Raw genomic sequence first — 21,477 nt, 5'->3', positions numbered from 1 at the left:
ATGGACCCTCTGTCTCCAGAGCCAAGCTCTCCCTACATCGCCTCAGCCCTCTGGGACTCCCCCACGACTGTGGCAGCCAGTTCCTATGCCTGCATGGCTGCATTCCTAGGCATGGCCAACAGGTGGCAGTGCTGCACGCGACAGTGCTCAAGGATCCCACAGCAGGGCGGGTTTCATGCCCTCACTCTGGGTTAACGTCTCCTGTTAGAGAGCATATGGTCCCCAAGGTGGAAGTAACCAGCCATCAAGGACCCACTGAGTCCAAGGCAGGGAGAGCGGAGAGTAGAGAGCCGAAAGGAGCCAGCCCGGTGGGGATTGGGCATTGCCCACTTCTCTGCCAAACCCTCAGCCATCACTGGGGCTGCTCTGCCTCAACGGGCCACATACATTCCCTACAATCTTGGGCCCCAGGATCCTTGCTTTCAGAATATTTGGTGCCATCAAGCTGGGCCTGGGCCTGTGAAGGGCCTTTGCTGGACTCCAACCAGGGTGATTTGTCATCTGGGTGCAGAGAGGGACATGAGCTGCCAACTGGACCTGATTCTATAATATTCACTGTGGGCATCCCAGAGGAGACAGGTGTGTCTGAGATTTGGGAAGATGGAGGGTGGGCCTGCTGTGTGAGAATGTGTGGAGAGGAGTCTGGAGTCATAAAGATAGTCTGAGGTCTTGAATTTTAGCAAAATCTTGTTTTGTCAAAACAGCTTTCTGTGGTGGACAAGGACTCCTCTGCAGCTTTGAGCCCCTGCCCAAGTACCCAGAATGCTGCTCACTCACTGGCACTGGGCAGCCGTGGGGATAACCGTTTGACAAAGCTCCATCTCCAGTGCTGGCTGCCCAGCCTCAGTTCCCTGACTTGAGGGTCCACTTTGGTTAAAGGGGGTTCCTACTGTTTGTTTGATCTGGGCCGTTAACTATACCAGGCTGTTGGTCACTAGGATGGAGAACAGAAGCCACAGGGGACTGAGATGGTGGTTCCATTTTTGGTCCCTGGCTCACTTCAAGGGACTAGAAAGGGACAGAGGTTTGGGGCTTATATTTTCACCCAAGCTTATAGCCGTTCCAGCCCTAGACTGGGGGATAGAGGCTGCAACCCCTCTGTAGCCCCAAGCTCTGACCTCTTCTGTGATTAATGAGCTGACGATTCTGCATCGATAAGGAATTAACCTGGAGCCCCTACCCATCAATAGTCAGGAGTCCAGGTCCCAGCCTCACCCCCACCCCTGACAGTGCTCCAGGGCCCCTGAGCAGACCAACCCCACACTGCTTTACAAACCCCTAGCCAAGTCCTTTCCCACACTGCGGCCAGGAATTAACCCCTTAACTGCCTCTGTTCATACCACTCCATCATCCACCCCTCCCTATACACATGCACAGAGGCAGCAGCTGTTTATACTGGTTTAATCCATGTCAAATGTAGTTTACAAAGGGAAAGGACAAGTACCTTTGTATAGAATATACAGACACAGCATCACACCATGGGGCCCACAAGAAGGGCAGGGGAGACAACACTTTTCCCTGGGAACAGCAGTCTAATCCCAGGAAAGGTTCTCTGCAGAAGGCTGGGTAGCCAGGAGCACCCTCATCCAGCCCCAGTCTCAGCCCCTGCTTCAGCTCGGTTCCCATTTCCTGTGCCTCCCCCCTCCCCCAACTCCTTATGAAGAGCCCCAGGAGCTAAGACTAAGGAGAGGATCATGTCCCTTGGGGCACGTGCCCCACGTCTGGGAGAAGAAATATACACCACTGAACACCGAGCACATGGGAGAGGGGAGAGAACCACGGGAGAGGGAGGGGGAGGGGGAGAGGGAGAGGGAGAGGGAGAGGGAGAGGGAGAGGCAGGCACCCCAAAAGGTGGATGGGCCGAGCCCCCAGCCAGCCCTAAAGGAGGCACTGTTTCCAGGTGTTCTTAACAAAAGAAGAAAATCATACAACCAAAGGGGAGGGGACGGGGTAGAGGGTGAGGAGTTGTCCCATTTATACACAACATTGTAAACATACACGGTCTATATTACATGTGCTTCAGTCTGGTGTTTGCATGTCTGTCTGTCCGTCTGTCAGTCGGGGGGGCTGGATCTCAGGAGCCTTGCCTGGTTACTCCCCCTACCCCCACCTCCCTGCCCCACCCTGGGAACAGAACCTGGAACAGGTATGGTCCCCAATCTTGGTGGGAGCCAGCAGGCAGGGCCTGGGCCTCAGCCTCCACTCTGGCTCGAGTCCTGTGTGTGTGCATGTGTGTGTGCATTCATGTGTGTGCATGTATGTACACGGGGAACCTGTGTGCAAGTATGTACAAGGGGGGGGGTCACGTCACAGGCGGGGCAGGTGGGGCGCTCGAGGCAAGGCCTGCCTGGGGTGGCTAGCTCACAAGTAGATTCTCCGCAGGTCTCCGGGCGCTGTGATGGTGTTGCACTGAGGGCAGAGCTTCTTGGCACCCTGCAGGGAGAACAGGAAGGGCTCTGGTTATACCCTGTGCCGCACATTTGCTTGTGTGAGCCCCTGGGCCTGCAGCCGCATCTCCCCGAACCAGCTGTGTGCTGGGACCTCGGATCGGTCCTGCCCACCTGGGCTGGGGAGGCATGGGCGGCCTCTGTGAGCAGGCAGGCACACTCCTGTGTTGGGGAGACGCCAGGATCAAACCGGCTGGCCAGGCCCGCAGCGGGAGCCCCAGTAATGAGAACAAGGCTGGGTCCAGCTGTGGCTGCCGCGGCCCTAACGAGATTACACGCGGCCTTTGATCAGGACACAGAGCCCACGTCCGGGCCTTTTATTGCTGTCTCCGGGCGACATTTTAATGGCTGCTCCCGAGCGAAGAACAGGGGCAGGAGCAGAAGGAGCTTAGTAATGGGAGGGGGAGGGGCTGAGGCCCTGGTCCTGCTCACCCACACCCAGCCTCCTCCTGACCCGGGATCTCACTGCTGTGTGTAATACGTGGGCATGCTGGGGTGGGGGGACGGGGGAAGGGAGCAGGCAGAGAACCCACGCGTGGGGAGAATTTAATAAACCTGGGTTGGGGAGGAGGGAGGGCAGTGAGCTTGGGGGTGAATATCCTGGCTTCGGGCTGTGGTCTATGCTTCTGCTCCCCCTGCCCCTCGCTCCTCCTCCCCCGAAGCAGGCTCAAGCATGAGCATGGACATCTGGGCAGTACCCCAAATGGCCACCCACTCCCGACCCCCATGCCACTTCACCAGGGTCCGCAGCCAGCACTCCTCACAGTGCACATGCCAACACTGGATGGACGTTAGGGGCATCGAGTATGAGTCCTAGGGAGAAAATGGGCAGAGAAGGGAGGGGTCACTCTGAGGCTGTCCCACCCTCTGAAGGGCCCAGATCACAGGGCAGAGACCCTCTCCAACCCCCAGGGAGCACTGAAGCCTGAGCAAGGGCGCCCGAGGTTCCCTTCCTCTCACCATGCAGATGAGGCATTTGTAACGGTCCCCACGGGATAGCTGCCGCTCAAGTTCCCTGACCCGAGCCTTCAGGGCCTCAAACGTGGTCACAGCTGAATCTTCGGTGATTCTGCAAAGAGGATGGCATACCTGGGCAGGCAGCAGGCTGGCATCCCTAACCTGAACCTCCAGCCTACAACTCCCTTGAATTCCAGAATCACATATATAGATGTCTGCTAGACACCCACCCATATCCCAGATCCGCAAACTCCACATTCCAGAACTGCACTCCTCACCCTCCTTGCTCCTCCACCTCCATCCTGGTGAATTTCTAAACCAGATACCCGGGAACCATTCTCAAACCACTTCTTCCCAGTCACTCCTGACATCCAGAATCTGTCATCTAGCTCCTAATATCTCTGGCATCTCCACTTCTTTCCATAGCTACCACCCCTAGTCCAGGTGCTCATGATTTCCTCTGTGGATTGTGCCACCAACCTGAACGGCCTCTCAGCCTCCAGTCCCCTCATTCCATTCTGTTCTCCTAGCACCTAGAATTCTGCAAACCTGACCACTTCTCCTTCTAACATTTTAGCGTCTACCTCAGAATAAAGCTCCACCAAACTCTCCACAAGCTTACGAGGGCCTCCTTGGGCCGGTCCCCGCCAGCTGCATCCCTCAGTGCCCTGCCACGTACTTTATGCTCCATTCATGCCAAACTCCTGAGTTTCCCCACACACCCCACCATTTTTCACTCCACTGGCCTCTCAGCACTTTCTGCTTCTTCTGGATCACCCCAACCTCCTAACTCACTAGTCCCATCTCATCATTCAGGCCTAGTTCCCACCTCCTCCCAGAAGCCTTTTCCAAGCCCCCAGCCAGTACCCCAATGGTGGCTGCCCCTTCTGTGCTCTTCCAGCCCCTGCGCTGGACTTCACCATAGCAGTATAACCACAAATGCCTGTCACTGCTAGACTCACTTCCCTGAGGGCAAGCTGCTCACTCCACCAATACTGCCTCTGAACATTAGCCCCATACTAGGCACGTGAGCATGAATAAACATCTGCTGAAGAAATAGCTGGTCTAACCCCCAGGGAGAGTGAGAAATGCGGGGACTGATGAGGCCCCTGGGCTACAGTCCTAGCCTACCTCAAGGGCTCCTGGTTGCTTCTTCCTAGGCATGTCAAATGTCCTGTTGGTCCTCACCTGTAGTCCAAGCCCTGCACAAGGTCCCTACAACTTCCTGAAGACTCTCTGAGCTGCAATACTGAACAGGGAATAGCTAGGACTATTCTAAAGAGTGATCCCTCCCACCTCTCCTAAAACAAGTCAACAGAACCTGGAGAGGCTCACAGGAGGAAGAATGCTTCCTGGAGGAGTAGAAAAGATGGCACTGGAGACAGGCTTTAGGGAATAATAATGACAATAATACAAATAAAAGAGCTAAAATGTATTAAGCACTTACTAAATGCCAGGGATTGTACTGAGGGATTAAAAGTAATTATCTTATTTACACCTCACAAAAACCCCATGAGGAGATCCTAATACTCCTATTTTATATATGAAGAAACTAAAGCACAGAAACATTAAGTAGCCTGTCCAAGGTTCACAGAGTGGGGAAGATGGGATTCAAACCCTGGCAGACTGATTCTGTGATCAACCAGTAACTGTGTAAGTAACCACTACCCTACACTGGCTACACCCAGGAGGAGACAGGCCTCCAGGCTGAGGGAACAGTGGGAACCAAGGCCTAGAGGCCCTAGAGCCCCATCTGGCTGGAAGGCTCACTTCTGAGTAAGCAGAAGGTGCTACACTGGGAAAGGAGACTGTGTCCAAGAAGACCCCAGATGCCGCAATCAGAAAGGAAAGTTTATCTTACAGGCAATTTACAGGAAGTTGTTGAGAATGTTGGAAGAGGGCTGTAAAGGGTAAGAGCTGAGGTTTAAAGGGTGTATTCAGTCAGCTGAGGTAGAATCACAAGGGTGGTGTGTGGGCAAGGACCATCTCCTAGGGTGGCCTGTCTTGCCAGCTTAGGGGAGACAGTTGGCCCAGAAAGCCTGAAAGCTTACAGGTAGTCTGTCCCTGCTGGGTGTAAGTGGTAATGGGGGGGCATGGGTAGGATGGTGGGAAACATTTCATGGGCAGCAATGAACTTTGATCTCTGACCTTTCTCTTTTAGGGCACTAGCGGTGACACAGAATGTGACTTTCTGATGGCTGTGTCCCTATGTCAGGGATGCTCTAGATCCATCACTCCATGGGTCCATGATTCTTTCTGCCTTGCCTCTCTCCAGGGAAGCCGAGAAAGGCTCTGACTACAACTCCTCCTGGCATTGGCGGATTTCCTGAGAGCATCCATTCAACTTTCCAGCTCTGGAAAGCTTTTACCATCCCCTCCTTCCTCACAAGCACTTGCACAGCTGGCTCCTCCCCCGGGCATTTTGCCCAATGCTCTATGTGCCATCCCCACCTGGACTGCTGGTAAGTTCCTGACAAGGAGACAAGGATGGGTAGCTGTGTTCCCTTCCTCTCCAAGGACCAGGCTGATCCTACGAGGTTATTTCAAAGGTTGGGAAACCAAGGCCTCGAGCTGGGGGCAGCCTACCCCAGAGTAGAAAACTAACTGTCAAACCCCAAACCAGAGAATGAGTTAGAGCTGGGAAGGCAAAAAGGATGGGGCTTCAGGAGAGAATGAAGCCATTTCCCACTTCCATCTCCAAAGGCTCCAAGGCCACATCCAATTCCAGAGCTCACCCTCCCTTGGATTTGCTCGGCACATAACTGGCCTCTGTTCTTTGCTCTGGTGAAATATCCAATCCTCCAGGCCCCTGACCCAGGTAGGTTGTGAGCTATTCCTGAGCCCCTCTGGGGTATGGGGTGGAGAATTTCTTGGAAGAAGCCATGTCTTCCTGCCTTCCTCCTTCCCTAGGTTGTGAAAAAGATCTAGGATGGGAACCCATAATGTGTACGGGGAAGAGAGACATCCTGGGGACTGAAGGGCCCTAATCTTGGCAAATCCAGACCCAATGGAGATCTCTGCACATGACTGAGCCAATCCCCAGTTCATCCCAGACAGCCCTGCCCACTGGTGCCTGTGCTCACACAGGTGGGACAGTCCCCAGCTCCCCCAGCCCTCAGAGGGTAGGACCTTCATGGATGGCCACTGGTTCTGGCCCCCACCTCCCCCTTGGGCGCCATCCCTGATTAATGATCTTGTCTTTCTGATTTATGAGCAGCCCCTCCAGATGAGGGTGGGTGCCCCTTACAGCCCCGCCCGCCCCACTCAGCTGGAGTAGGAGAGAATTATTAAATAAACATCCATACGTCATTCCTCCCCCCCCACAAAGCTGGTTGCGCCGAACCCGTGCAGCCCGCTCCGGCGCTGACATGGAGCAGCTGCGGTGATTCATGGGCAGCTGGGCCCCGCGCTGCGGCCCATACATCATGCCAGCAGCACTCACGGCCCTGGCCGAGATAAACTGATCAACCACAACGGGCTGGAATGAATTTATGACAACACAAAATGGAGGGAAACAAATGGGAGGTGACCCTGGGCCACCGACCCGGCCCTGCACCGGCCTGCAATCCACTCTCCTGGCAGAAGGCAAGATGGAACACTGGCCCTGGAATGAAGAGGCTGCCTTTTAACCCTGGCCAACCTAGCCTCGAGAGGAGGGAGGGGTGGGTGTGAGGAGTTAGGTAATGGCCAATGGCAGCAGCTCCAGGCAGCCAGAACTGGACAATGCCATCTCCTGGGGCCAGAACTGGCCTTGCCTGGGCTTCTGGAAAGGCACTAAGGTGCCCTGCTGATTTCAAATCCTGGTGGCTCCTGAGGATCCAGGCCAGGGGTTGCCCAAACCTGGGGGAAGTGCTAATGGATCCCCTTTTCCCCTGCCTGAGAACACGGGGCAAAAATTCCTACCAGAAGTGATGAGACCCAATACTCCTGCCTAAAACCCACTGCAAGCGCCACCCGGGACAAGAAAAATGAAACCAATTTAGCTCCCGATTAAGAAACAGAAACTGGAGATGAATCAAGTGTGCTGGCTGGGCTGGGTGGCCATACATCACATTCCCTGGGCGGAGGCCTCTGCAGCGGGCGGGCAGGCAGGCAGGCAGGCTGACTGCTCCTCCCTCCACCAAGGCTCCCAGGGCCTGGGCCCAGCGATCAATTCACAGAGGCATGCTCAGCACCCACCGTCGGCTGTGTGCCCAGGGCAGCAGGCCTTCCTGCTAGCAAAGGGCCCCTCGCCCTCCAACTGAGCTGTGGTTCCCTGGGCCTCCCTCCTGGCCAAACACTCACTTCTCGATGTCACTGTTCTTACAGGTCTTCTGCATGGCCTCCTGCTTGCTGCTCTCACCGTTGCTGGTAGATGGCATCTCTGCTGGGACAGAGAGGCAACTCACACTCTGGCCAGACTGGGCAGCACAGGTGAGGGGTTGGGCTTGAGGCAGTCACTACCACCCCCCATCACTCCTAACCTGCGTCAGGACTTACCGTCACTGGCCCATTTAGAGAACTCAGGTGTGATGCGTGTGCTGGGAGGGCCACCACTAGAGGAAAGGAAGGAGGAAGAACGAAGTGAGCCCTGAAGGCAGGCAGGATAACCTTGAGGGCGGGTACTGGGTTGACACCCACCTCAGGGCTTCCCATCCCTCTAACCCACCCGCCCAAGCCTGTGCCCACACTTGCTTTAGGACTGCGCCCCGGAGTGCCTCTCTCTCCTTGGCTTCACCGGGCTCCTCGCCTGTGCAGGGGATGACGTCGGCCTCCGTGTATCTGGCATGGTGGTCAAGGACAGTGGATCCTAGTTTGCGGTGGGCCATGAGGCTTGAATCCTCAGGAGGACTCCCCCGGCCCAAGCTGAGACACTGACCCTGGGGGGGTGGTGTGGATGAGTGACCGGAGGTGCTCGCTACTTTTCTTATTCCCTTTGGACCGTCCCACCAGCCCCACCTTGTCCCGCAGTGCCCCAAGGATACTGTGGTTTCCCATACTCCAGAGTGTCATCCCCATCCACATCCAAGTCAGCATCACTGTCCGGATTCTCTTTGCCGCTGCACATGACGAAGCCAGAGCCTGTGGGAAGCAGGATATGAGGAGGGCCTGGGGCCAGCAAGACGAGTCCAAGGGTACCCCTTCTGTTTCCCTAGGTACGGGTCAGGTTTTGGGCTAGGTAAGGCCAAACAGAAACTTGGGCTTGGGATATAGAGAGCCAAGAAACTTGGGTGCTCTTGACTAACATTTCAGTCCTTTTCACTCTGCACACCTCAGCCTTCTCTGCACTGCCTCCTGCTCCAAGTGGTCTCTGCTTATAAACTAGCCCATTCATACACTAGGTCAGGTCCTCAGGAGACACCTAGTCTAGGCCTGCTGAACACCTGTCTTCCAGGTCTAAGAAGAGCAGGAAGAAGACAGAGACATTCAGGTCTACAAGGCCACCCCCACCCAGGACCTGGGCATCCCGTGTCCCAGGGTCCAGCCTGACAAGTCTACCAGAAGGGAGAGTAGGCTGGCAAAGGCCCGTCGGAGCCATACAGCGGGACCCCCAGCCAACGTCCTGGTTTTGGCCGTCAGGTCCTTGCCAGCAAAAACACCAGGCAGCTGTTCAAATATTTGGTGTCTGAAGCGCCTGACATTAATTATTCATCCCAACCTCACTCAGCCCAGATTCCTGGACAAGTGCAGTTATAAAGGGATTAAGAAGGGATGGCCGAGGGAGGACAAGCATGCACACCTGCTTCTCAAAGCAGTCCATGGAGGCAAGCAGGTGGGCGGAGGCAGGGCCAAGGGCCGGGCAGGCAGCTGAGCTCACCGAGGTGCATCTGGCACAGCCACAGGCGGACTCTCGGCCAGTGGCAGCGGTGGTGATGTAAGGCACTGAGTTGCTGAAGCTACTCCAGGCCCGCTCACCTGCCATGTGGTCTGACTCCCAGGACCACCCTTCCTGATGGCCCAGGGCCAGTGACCACAAAGCTGCTTCTCCCTCCCCGCCCGTGTCTTCTCCCAGTGGTCCCCATCTCAGACCACATCTCATGAGCCAGTGGAACAGCCCTGCCGGGAACAAAAGGGGCTGAAAGCGATGGGATCTGGGTTGAGTGGAATCAGAGGTGTGAAGCAGTTCAGGGTTCTGCCTCATGATCTCAGACATTTCTTGTTCATTCTTCCCACTTCCAGGGTCTTAACACGCTCATCAGGGCAATAGACAGGTAACGGGTTGTCACGCCTCTCGCCTGTTCCTTCACCCTGTCACCTTAGAGCTCTGACCCTCCTTTTCCCTGCTCCAGCAGTGTCTGCAGCTCCCCTCTGCATGCACGACCAAGTCCCAGCTCCTCAGTTAGACCCGCTAAGCTCCGGATGCCCCCACTTCTCCACCTTCCCTCTTTCTCTCACTTCACTCCATAAGCTCCACATATACGGATAGACTACTTACTGCACCTCAAACGTCACCGTGTCCTGCTCATGCTCTCCCCTCCATCTGGAATGTTCTCCACCTTTCAAGCCCATTTCAAAAGCACTTTCTTCCTGATCCTTCTTCTCCCTCCTGCACCTCTGGTCTCTGGTCTCACAAAGGTTCCATCCATCCCAGAGGTAAGCAGCACCAGGGAAAGAGAGAGGCCAGGCACTGCCCAGGCTCCACCCCTCCCTGCCAGTCCTCATCTGCCCTCCACACTGAGGCACCAACAAACTCGAGGCAGCAGGCAGGTCAGCAGCGGGGCCATTAAGCTGAGAAAACACCAAGTTACAGCCCTGTCTACTGTTCATGGCCAAGTGTCCTGACAAGCAATTCCTGCCTTGTGGGTCTATAAACCCTCTGACAGTTTGGGAGACAAACTCCGCCATCAATCAGAATGTGGCCGTCAGGTTCACTTACAGCCTGCGCCTCCCGAGCTCTGCCAACCTCCCTCCCCCAAGTACATGCAGCTCAGCAGTCAGCCTCACATCCTTGGCTTAGCCAGGGCCTGCCTGACCCTGCCCAGCCCTGCCTTTTGGGTGGGTGAGAAGCAAAGCTGAGAATCCTGGCACCACTCCTCAGCCCAGTATGGCTCCCATGGCACAGCTGAGAAAACCGGGCACCGCCAAACTGCCAGGAAAAGTCCTAGCTTCTCAACACATAAAGCAGCCCAGTGGCCAAAGTCCTTATCTCTGCAGTCTCATTGCCTAGCAGGCCTGAACCAGGTCTTGTACTCCAGTGGAACATAGCTATTGTGGTTTCCCAAGTCCTGCATGTTTTCTCATGCCCCCATGCCTTTGTACTTCCTGTTATCTCTGCCTAGAAACATCTCCCTCTTGGTCTACAGAACAAATTCCTGCTCGCTCTGCGAGTCTGACTCTTCTCAATCATGCCTTCTATTCATAGTGCCTACACATGGTAGTTGCTCTGTAAATACTTCCTGAATGAACTCACCTCAACATTCTCTCAACCTTTATCGAACTCACCCTCTGCCTGGCTTGACACTGAGGACAGTGTTTCCAGACCTGATTCCTACCCTCAAGGTGCTGAGTGTGGACGAGACGTCCCCACACATTTCTGCATAGGGGTCCCTTCCGTGGCGTCCATCCAGGCTCCTGTGCAACTCCAAAATCGTATTTATTACCACGTATTGTCACTGTCCCTTACCAGAATGAAAGCCCAAGTCTGTGATCTCAGCGTCATCCAGCACAGAGCTGGCCAGGCCCACAGAGGGTGCCATACAACACACCCGAGCAGTAATGGCTTACTGCCAACAATGCTGTTCTATCAGGTCCTGGGAGCCCTGTGCCAGAAAGCCAAGGCCTGATTAGCTGGTGGCCTGGAGAAACCTCTCAGGCCACAACCCTCCCTCTCAGACCCCAGCTCTCGGGTGAGCCACGACCTTCTGCTGCCTTGACCAGCCTGGCAGGATGGAGAGCACAACACATCTTGTTTGCCAAGGAAAAGGCCTGTCTCTGGTCTGAGCAGTTTCCTCTGACACTGACCCCATCCCCCAGCAGAGACAGATGTTGGGAACCTCTCCCTACCCCCACAGGTGTTCAGAACAGGCTGCCACCACCAATTTCACTCTTGTGCTGCCCCAGCCAGCTCCAACCTCCTTCCCAGCACATTAAACTTTATTTTCTTAATGAAATGTCACTTGCTGACTTCTGGCAGAATCATAATAAAAAGAAACGGCCATAAAGCCGTTTTATGCAGACAGCGCCCCTGCCAGCTTGCGCCCCCCCCCCCCCCAACCGATTTGAGAAGAAGGCTCCAGTCATTTTATGTTCTCAGCTGCTGGAACATCCCAAGCCAGTACTCAGAGGCAAGATGGCACAGAGTACTCCTTTCCAAGCCTCTGGCTCCTGTTCTGTGCAGCTCTGGGGATAACAGGCAAGCTGCCACTCCTGATGCTACTATCCAGGGAAGGGACTCTGCCCCTGGGACCTGCAAGATGACCCAGAGTACCCTTTAGTCACCAGGGAGGCCGCCTTGCTGAGGCTCAGCCCCACTGTATTGTGGCACAAAGGGCTGGGCTGCTGCCCACAGGCAGACTAAGCCTGAGAGTCAGTGATGCTCAGCAGCGGGAGCCTGGTCCTGGGAGGACGGGCGGTGCAAAAAACCTCCAACTGGACACTAGCGATAGAAAGGGAGAGGGTTAAGTACATATATGATAAGCAAAGCCTAAATTTTATAAAAACGACCCCCCTCTCATAAACTCCTTTTTTCTTAGGTCAAAGAGAGAGAGAGAAAAAAATCAGCGTTAATTTGATCAATTGATCAGATAATCGATTGAGAAACTGGAGATGCCCGCTTACTGGGGGCAGTAACGTCCTGGAACATGAAACCACAAAAAAGGAGCCGTCGATTTCCTCACCTGCTGCTCCCAACAAAACCAGAGCCCAGGGAGAAAGGAGTCCTGGGGCCTCTGGAGGCCTGTGCTCTCCAAAGGTGTGGTTTGAGGGTGGTGGTGCAAAGCAGCAGCTTCCGGAGAGTTTTACACTGGAATTAGTTACAGATGCAGTTACGGTGTCTTGTGTAAACGCCATCGATTGGGGAGCTGACAGTCTGGGGAGCTGCGATGCGGGACAATCAATCGGCCTGCAGTGTCACCTGCCACCTCGCTGAACAGTTGACAATGCAATTATCCAGTGTGGAGGCAGGGAGTTGGCGTGTGTCAAACGCACTTAGCCACTTTCCGGGCCTCCTCGATAACGTGTTTCACTGCCTCACGTCAGGAGAGACGTAGAGAGACAGACGCCGTTTAAAACCATTGATACTTACTCCTTCTGCCTGTACTCCCCCTGTCCTGGCTTAACAATTGTGTTCCAAAAGGCGATTAAATCCCGACAGTCGCCACAGGGGACAAGAAGGTGCCCTGCTCCTTGCCACCTCTCCTCGCCCCTCCCAGCAGCCAACAGTTATAACTAAAGGTGGTAAGGAGGCAGAAGGTGGCAGCCCTAACACTCTCCATTCCAACACTGCCTGCAGCAGTCGGCTGTTCCAACACCTGTCACTGACTGCACCCAGCAGCAGGGCTGCGCTGGGGGACATTTTTAGCATCTGGGGCTCCCATCTTTTGGAAACCAACACGGCAAAGGAGGCAGCAGCTACAGCCAGGCCAATTTCTCCATGCCCCTGGGCTCAGAACACCTCTCAACCCCTTGACCCATAATCTGGAGCTGAAGTTTTATCAAGCAACAGCCAGTTAAAAGACCTGTGCCACAGCTGCCCTGCCTGTCCTCTCCATGGCATCTCATCCCAGGCCACATGGAACCAGCCTAAATCTAAGGCAAGAACTCAAGAAAGATGCAGTCCCTAGGCCAGGACTGGGGCAGGGCAGAGGCCCTGGACAGTGGGTTCTCTTAGTATCATCCCTGTCCTCCACCTGTTTGATTCAAAGGGGCTCAGTGCTGGATTCCAGGGATGCATTTCCCTCCAGGGCTCAAAGATGGAGTTGCAGCACCTTCCACTTCCTGTGCTGCCTCCTGGGAAATCCCTCCATCTCGCCACTCATGTGCCCACCACATCACTGTGACCTTATCTGAAGCCAACCATTCCATATTCTCTCTCCAGCCTGTCCATTCCAGATATGATGAGCTCCAGGCTCCCCCAATCCAGCTGGGTGAACTTTCACTGGCAACCAAAACAGGAGGGACCAAAGCTCCCACCACAAGTCTCTTCTCCGGGACCCAGGAGCTGGTGACAGGCAATGAGGAGAGCTGGGGCTCATTCATCACATACCTCCTTTGACTATAGGCAGGAGCAGGTTTGTCCCCAAGGGCTATATAATTAGGTTTCTGCTGTGGCCCAGCCTAGAGGTCCCTTGCTCTGCCCAGGGCTGGCATAGGGCACCAGAAGAGCGTCTTTCTTCCCTAACTGTTGAGCTCTTTTAGGGGAATGTTGGTGAAGTACTAGGGTCCATGTGCTGCCCTTTATGCAGTTATTAACTCTGGGTGGGGAGAAACAGCACTAGCAGGTTAGCAAACCTAAGGTTCAGAGAGGACAATCAACAGCTTAGGCACGCAGCCCAGGGTGTCTCTGAGAACTGAGAAGGCCAGAGCGTTTCCTAGTCACTGAAAGTTTCTTCCAAACTACTCTCTTGAAAACTTTATCTCTTCCTTCAGACTCTTAAAGATCCACTTCCAGCTGGACCTATCTGAGTGCTTACCTGTTCTGTCGGGTCCTTCGTTTTGTCCTAAAATACCAATTCCAAGTACTCCCAGGCCTAAGCAATCTGGGCCTCACCCTCAGTAACCACAGGCCCCATCTCCAAGGCCCATTCCCCTCAGCCAAGTGTCCCACCAAAAACTCTTGCTTGTTCACTGGTTCCACGGCAGAATACATTCAAGGAAACCGATTTGCTCCAACAGACCATCTCCCAGTGGGCCTGGTGGGAAGCTTTGCTGAGGATGATGAAGGGGTCCTGGTCTGGGAGGAGGGATAGGGGGTGATCGGATACAGGAACTTATCTGCAATTCTTTCATATCTAACAAGGACAGCAATCTCTGTTCTGTCAGCATGCACAGCTCGGCTTAAATGGGCCTCACCACTCGTCTGCTCATCCTGCCTCTGCTCCCTCTCTCTGAAGTCGGCTGGGCAGCTTCTTCAGCCAGCGTTATCACTCCCTCTAACCGGTCTTGGCAGGCAATCTAATTCCTCCTGAAAAGGTCACCGCCATTTTAACTGCCTTTCAATCACATTAAGCACGCGCTGCCCGGCTTGCAGCCCAGCCCGCCCGGCGGGCGATCAATGCGCTACACTGACACCAGCCCGCCTGGCGGGGCCACACCCAACCCCCCAAGAGTTGGGGCCTATCGGTCCTGGCCAAGGAGGGTAGACTGACAGATGGCCAGCTCCTGCAGACAGGGTTTCGGGGGCAGAGGCGGTCAGGATCAGACAGGGCCTCCTTTGATAGCACCCCCCACCGAGGAGCCTCAGCCTCCTCCGCTCCACTGCGCCCTGCTCTCTGCCTCGTGGCCCCTGCTGATCTCGCTGTAAAACAGCCTTTCAAGTCTGCCTGTCTTTTGACTGCACTAAGCTGTTTAAGAGGCGGCAGCAGCTTCTATCAGGAAAGCCGGAGCAATTCTCTGCAGATAAAGGCACCTCCGGCCCCATTCCCTCTTCAAGTCTCACTCTCATTCTCGCTCTCCAAATCGCTCAAAGAAAAGCCCCCTTTGAACTCCTCTCAGGAATTCTTGAAAAGAACCACCTCACAGTGTAAACACTCAGGGAAAACTGACACCCGCCCATAGGGCTGAAGAGCCCCTCACACCCGCTCTGCAAGTGCGTCCCAGCACCTGGGAAATACTTGGTTGTAGCAGCAGGCCCCATGCAGCTTCATCCCCCTAAGCCCTGTCTGGTGCCCAGAAGCCACCAGGTCCAGTTCTGTGCCAAGAAACCTGACTAAAAACTTGCCGCGGTAATGGAAGATATGAAAATCTGCAGCCACCCAACAGAGCGAACCCAGAGTGGCATCCTGGAACTGCCCCTGGAACAGACACCTGTGTGTACAAGTCACTGGACCCTGGGCTTTGCTGCTCATCCTCCCTGGGCCTCAGACACTCGGAAACTCCAGGATGGGACCAGAGTGAAATGGCAAACGGACATCCTCCCACCTCAGCGCTCAGGATCGGGAAACGGTTTGGCCTGATTAACCTTCCTGATTTACACTTTGGCTTGTCCCCAAACACTTGGGCAATATCAGAGAAGCCCAGAAGCATAACGCCACACCTGGGCTCGTGGCCCCTTCATGTAGCCAGTCTGCCCTGGATGGCACTGTGGGGACCACTCCTCAGCACCAGCCCGAGAAGCACTGCCCCCAATGAGGCAGAGACCCTCCTCCCAGCTGCTGTGAGATTCCCCAGGGACCAGACACAGCAATACTCCCAAGGGTGTTGCCCAGAGAACTGGAGGCAGATGGGAAGCAGACTGGCTCACTTAATGACCACAAGCTGCAGTGCCAGCTGTGCTTGTGCACAGAAAGAGAGAAGAGCTGGAGGCTGGGAGGCTGACAGCTCCCCCTTTGCCCTGCCCAAGGCAGAAGGCTTTGACAAGAGGACACCGACCCTGGGCACCTACCAGTCTGCTATTTGACCTGGTGGGGGTGGGGGACTTCCACTGGGCCAAGCTATATCTCTCCAAGGAGCCAAGTAGGTAGTGGGTCTGGGCAGGGTCCTGCAGAGTCCTCTGCAGCAGCAGGGGAGAGTCCCAGGGAAGCAGGGAGCAGCTGGGCACAGGCCCCTCTTGCTTCAGGGCAGAGGGTGCCCAGGGAGAAGAGATGGGATCAGAGCTAAAATTAGATTCACCAATGAAGCTCATGGGAGGTCAAATTTTGCCATAACTCACCCTCTCCTCTGTAACTGATTTCCCTGACATGGGGCCGAGGTGGAGGAGCGGGGGGGTGGCGGGGGGAATCCAATGTGTTTGCCTGGAAGCCCTCGGGGCCCCCAGTGCTGGAGGTGTACAGCAGGTTGCTGGATTCTCATTTATCAGCCTTAAGAGGGATGGAGTGATAAATGTATAACCGTCCCTTTAATATTTTATGCAGGTGCTAACGTGGCTTGGCTGTCACCTTCAATGCATCACCCGAGGCTGAGAGACCCCCTCGTCACTCCTAGCTTGCAGCCTCACAGTTCCATTTCCCCACCCAAATACATCCATTTTAATATGCACATCACAGGCAGGCAGCACGGTCACAAAGGAGCCCCGCCAGCAGCAGCTCGCACGTGGTGGAATGGATGACCAGCCACCAGCCCTGGCCTCTTGGCTCCCAACAGATGGATACCCAGCAGAGGCCTGGCCACCAGAGTGCCACTGCCTATGTGTCAGCTGCTTGTACCTCGGAAACCACCTTCCAGGAGAGTGGTGGCCCGTATCCGCTTCTGCCCGCACCACTCATACTCCTCAAAGCGGTTGCTGTTCTCATGCTCGATGTCCACGGCATCATCCTCAGCCATGCAGGAGCCTTCCCTCTGTGAAGAGCAGAGCAGGATCATGCGGGTCCCAGGCCATCCCTACCTGCTCCCCAGGGCCTGCAAGGAAGGCACAGCCCTAGCCCCAAGCTGCAGTGTGCCCCACAGGCCCCCAGCTCTAGGGCTCCTTTGAAGTAAACGAATCTAGAGGTCAAAGACCTGGGCTTTTCCCCAATAATTTTCCACTGGAGCCCCAGGGGAGGAGTGGGAGAGCGAAAGCAAAGGAAGAGAGCAAAGAACAGAGAGGAAGAAGCTGCTGAGACCACAGGGAGACCCCAACAGCCCATAGATCTGGAGGCAGTCAGCAGCTAGTGTCAGGGGAAGGAGGGGAGGGGAGGGGAGGTAGGTGGTGATGGCCCCTCTACCTTAGAAAGGCAATGCTCCACATGCCTACTCATCTCCTGCTCCGATCCTGCCAGGGGGCGGCTGCACAGGGGACATACCTGCCCTTCATCTTGCTTCCTCCGTTTCATTTTCCCAATCCGAGCTGCATGGAGAAACCGAAAACAAAGCATAGAACAGGCAGACGGTCACTGTAGTTCCCAAGGTCCCAGTGGAGCTGACACATCCTGACCTCCTGCCAGCCATTAGCCCTTTTGTTCAGTGCCTCATCTGGCCCTCATCATGCAGCACCTTCGGCTCCTTTGGGGACTGGACCTTGCCAAGAGCACCTGGGGAGGAGATTGGTGCGAGGCCAGCGAAGTGTCCACTCTTTGGCCACAGCTGGCTCAAGCTCAACCCTTACCTTCCTACCTGCAGTGCTCAATGAATCCAGTGAGCAAAGATGCTCTCCTTGGCACTTGCTATGTGTCTCCCCAGAAGGCCAAGACCATACGCTCTTTTAGAGTCAAGAAGCATAACTTTAGAGAACATTTCTTGGCTAGAATCCAAGGTCCCTCCAGGGGCCTGATTTGGCCTGCTGTTCACTTATCAGTTAAAACCCCTTTGTTCCTGGGCCAAGAGCCCTGAGGTACAGCCCTTACTGTCCTATGTAGAATTACCCCAGTGAGAATTTCTCTCATGTCCACTGGTCCCATTTTACAGAAGAGGAGACTGAGGCCCAGTCATAAAGGTATAGAGGATCTGAGTCAGACAGCCCAGATACCTTGAGAGGGTAGCCCTTACTGTGCCTACCCAAACCTGTTCCATCATTTCTAATCAGTGCGGAGGGGCTGGCAGGCCCTCGAGGCAGAGGGCTCCCTGCCATGCTGTCCCGCAGGGGGCTCAATTCCAAAGTGCACGCTGCAAGCCCACAGCACTGCTAATTAATGCTGAGAGATACAATCATTTCTAATTAGCTCACTAATCCCTCTCTGCAGCCCTCCTGTCACTGAAGCAGGAAGGGGTCAAAACAAGGGACTCTGTTCCCTCTGTCCCCTCCTGTGATGCATCAGTAGAAGTAGAGCTAGCCACTCTGAGACCAGACTGACTGGGGTGGGGATAGGGGTGGAGCCAGCCAAGGAGGGAAGGGTTCCCCACCGCAAGGCCAGAAAGAACTTCCTGTGGATACTGACCCTGGTGGAAAGCTCATCAATGCAGTTTAGGGAGCGAGACACAGGTGAAAGGTGATGCAGGTGAGAGTCGATAAGTTACAGTTTAGAGCTTCAATTGTGTGTAAGGTTCAGAGCCAAATACCTTATACAAGGTAGCTCATTTTATTCTATATCCAGAAACTAGGTTGTATTATCCATTTTAACAGAAAAAGATAGTCAAGGCAGTTGTCCAGGTAGCTAAAAAGTGGCAAGGGCAGCATAGGAAACCAGGCCTGACTCCATAGCTTAGAAGGCTTTCCTGTCCCGAGTGCCCCCAACTGATCAGCATCAACAAAGATTGATCCTGTGAGTGTGCTAGGTCAGCAAGAATATGCACTTGGGGCTCCTGCCTGTTGAGGGTCTGAGGCAGGGAGCTACTCCAACCCTAAAACAGAGTAGCCCTAGAAAGAGCCAAATCATCAAGAAAGCCACCATCCCACCAGGACTGAGCATGGAGTTTGAGAAACCGTGGTCTGCAGCCTGGCCCGTCTCTTCAATTTCCTGTGCTCTCACTATAGGAGATGTGACTATGTTCTGGTGCCCTGCTTGATTTTGTGGACAAAGATCTAGACTCCTTCACCTTGACTTCCCTAACCCTTGGACTCTCAGGCTTGGGCCATCTTGACACCCTAGAGCAGGGGTCCCCAACCCCCAGGCCATGGACCAGTACCAGTCCATGGCGTGTTAGGAACCGGGCCACACAGGAGGAGGTGAGCGGTGGGTGAGTGAGGGAGGCTTCATCTGTATTTACAGCCGCTCCCCATTGGTCGAATTATGGCTTGAGCTCCGCCTCCTGTCAGATCAGGAGCAGTACTAGATTCTCACAGAAGCGCGAACCCTACTGTGAACTGCGCATGCGAGGGATCTAGGTGGTGCACTCCTTATGAGAATCTAATGTCTGATGATCTGAGGTGGAGCTGAGGTGGTTCCATCACCCCCAGATGGGACCATCTAGTTGCAGGAAAATAAGCTCAGAGCTCCCACTGATTCTGCATTATGGTGAGTTGTGTAATTACTTCATTATATGTTACAATGTAATAGTAATAGAAATAAAGTGCACAATAAATGTAATGCGCTTGACTCATCCTGAAACCATCCTTCCCCCCCACCCCCCACCCCCGCCCCAGTCTGTGGAAAAACTGTCTTACACAAAACCAGTCCCTGGTGCCAAAAACGTTGGGGACCACTGCTCTAGAGGCAGGGCTAGGATGGAGAAGGGATGCTAGATATCAGAAAGGCAGTGAGCAAGGTACCCTGAAACTTCTAGAAGCCTGTATGGAGCAGTGCGCCAGTACAAAGGTTCCTCCCCTACCCGGCCTAAAGCTCAAGGGAGTGCCTCTCTGGTAAGAAGGAGACTATGACAGACACTGATAATTGAATAAAGGAATGAATCTCATAGGATTGCCAAGGAAAGCATGATACTGGATGCTCTCCTTGCCCAGGCCACCCATGCCAGAAAATTCCTTGTAGTCCCAGGAAAGTCCCTGATGGATTGGGCATCACCTGGAAATTCTCAGATAAGCAATTCAGGTTTATTTTCTTGCCATTCATCTTCTAAGTCCTGAACTAAGCTTACTAAAACATGATAGGAAAAGTTTGCTCCCTACCTAGAGGCTTCCACTGAGTAGGACAAGTCAAAGTATTGCCAAGGAGGTAGCATGGCATAGTCCAAGAAGCACAGGCTTTGGAAGTAAACAAACCAGTTCAAACCATGGCTCAGTTACATCCCAGCTGTGTGGTTTTAAACAAATCACCTTCACCTCTCCCAGCCTCAGTTTCCTCATCTATAAAATGTGTGTTAACACTCCCTCTCAGTTATGATAAAGGTGCTTAACATAGTGCCGGCCCATGATAAATGCTCTCCTTTTCCCAGTCTGGGGCTCAGCCTCCCAGCAGAAACCAAGTGGCAGGAACTGGGGACCTTGAACATCCATGGCCTCACTCACCAGTTGGCCTAGAGACCCCCAAGCCCCTTACAGACAACCCCCATATATACCACACCCTACCCAGCACAAAACACTAGATCATTCAATTGTGTTCAGCAAATAGGAATGTTCCAGAGGTTTGAATCCAAAAGGGGCGCGGGGCGGGGGGGGGGGGGGGGGGGGGGAATGGTGGCCTGCCAGGTAGTACATACACGGAGTGCTTTCAGAGAAGGCCTCTAAGAGCTGTCGAGCCCACGCTGATCACCTTTGTGAAATGTGGGCCGACTGATAACTCAAAAAGCCCTGGGATGAGTTAGTTCCTGTTGCCGTGGGAACTCCAGATCTCACTGCATTGTCAAGTCTCAGCAGAGAGGCTGTATTCACACTACTGGGCACTGATTAAAAACTGGAAGAAAAACATTCTCAGCGCCCTGCCGGCTTGTACAGTGAGGTCCCAGCAGTTTGCAAATTCAAAACTGAGCTCCCGCGTGGAATTGTGTGGCTTGTTTCTCATTCTCTGGCACTTACTGACCCCCAAGGTTCTTCAAGGCCTAGAGAGGCTCACGCAAGAGCTGGGGACCATAACCTCCACTAGACAGATGGAGAAACTGAGGGCGGCCGCCTTGGTCAGCACATACTCAGACGCTGTGACTGTGAAGAAGCCAGTGGGCCCTAATGTCGAAGAGACCCAGGGAAGTCAGGAACTGCAGGCAGTGAGGGAGGGAGGAGGCCGGGGGTGGGGCGGAGGGAGGGGCCGCGCAAGACTCACCATTCAGTCGGGTCTGCCGGTTGGCTCGCACTCGCAAGAAGGTCTGGGAAAAGATCCCGGGCAAATGCAAAAAAGAGAAGAGAGTGTCAGCGCGGCCTGGAGTCCCGACCCCCGCCCCAGCCCCAGCCCCAGCCCCCGGTCCAGACCTGCCCCGCCCCAAACAGCCCGTAAACAAACCTACTTCCTCCCTCCCGCCGGCCCCCCTGCTCCGCTGGCCGCTCCGGGCCCTCGGCATAGCCGCCGGAGGCTGCTCTAGCGGGACCCCGTGGCCGCCGCGCGGTGCCGCCCCAGCCCCGGCCTCCGGCGCTCCGGGCCCCGCGGCCGCCCGGCCGGCGAGGGCGGCGATGCGGGCGGATTCCCCCCGGCTGCCCGGCGGCGGCGGCACCTCAGCTCCCAGCGGCGGCGGCGGCCATGTTGGCCTTGATCACGTGACT

The 21,477-nt window shown here is 54.8% G+C and overlaps 1 protein-coding gene across 3 annotated transcripts in view; it reads right to left on the bottom strand.

The window, feature by feature from the left end:
• Positions 1-1,384: 1,384 nt before the first annotated feature.
• Positions 1,385-21,477, bottom strand: part of RNF220 (ring finger protein 220) — a 217,004-nt gene continuing 196,911 nt past the window's right edge. Inside the window, exons 1-11 of one of the 3 annotated variants that reach the window (XM_068539751.1) lie at positions 21,225-21,379; positions 21,044-21,086; positions 17,183-17,304; positions 16,685-16,817; positions 8,369-8,465; positions 8,079-8,165; positions 7,884-7,939; positions 7,689-7,767; positions 3,408-3,516; positions 3,186-3,260; positions 1,385-2,433 (exon numbers count right to left, since the gene is read on the bottom strand). In XM_068539751.1, coding sequence (XP_068395852.1) covers positions 2,362-2,433; positions 3,186-3,260; positions 3,408-3,516; positions 7,689-7,767; positions 7,884-7,939; positions 8,079-8,165; positions 8,369-8,465; positions 16,685-16,817; positions 17,183-17,304; positions 21,044-21,086; positions 21,225-21,278 — 927 coding nt within the window. In that variant the 5' untranslated portion in view covers positions 21,279-21,379 and the 3' untranslated portion in view covers positions 1,385-2,361. Of the gene's footprint in view, positions 2,434-3,185; positions 3,261-3,407; positions 3,517-7,688; positions 7,768-7,883; positions 7,940-8,078; positions 8,166-8,368; positions 8,466-16,684; positions 16,818-17,182; positions 17,305-21,043; positions 21,087-21,224; positions 21,380-21,477 lie in introns of those variants that run through there. The other 2 variants (XM_068539749.1, XM_068539750.1) reach the window with 2 other exon arrangements.

This window comes from Eschrichtius robustus, chromosome 3, assembly GCF_028021215.1.
Source record: "Eschrichtius robustus isolate mEscRob2 chromosome 3, mEscRob2.pri, whole genome shotgun sequence".
NCBI lineage: Eukaryota > Metazoa > Chordata > Mammalia > Artiodactyla > Eschrichtiidae > Eschrichtius > Eschrichtius robustus.
The sequence above is the reverse complement of the archived record's forward strand: the minus strand, read 5'-3'. Positions and strand labels throughout refer to the sequence as shown.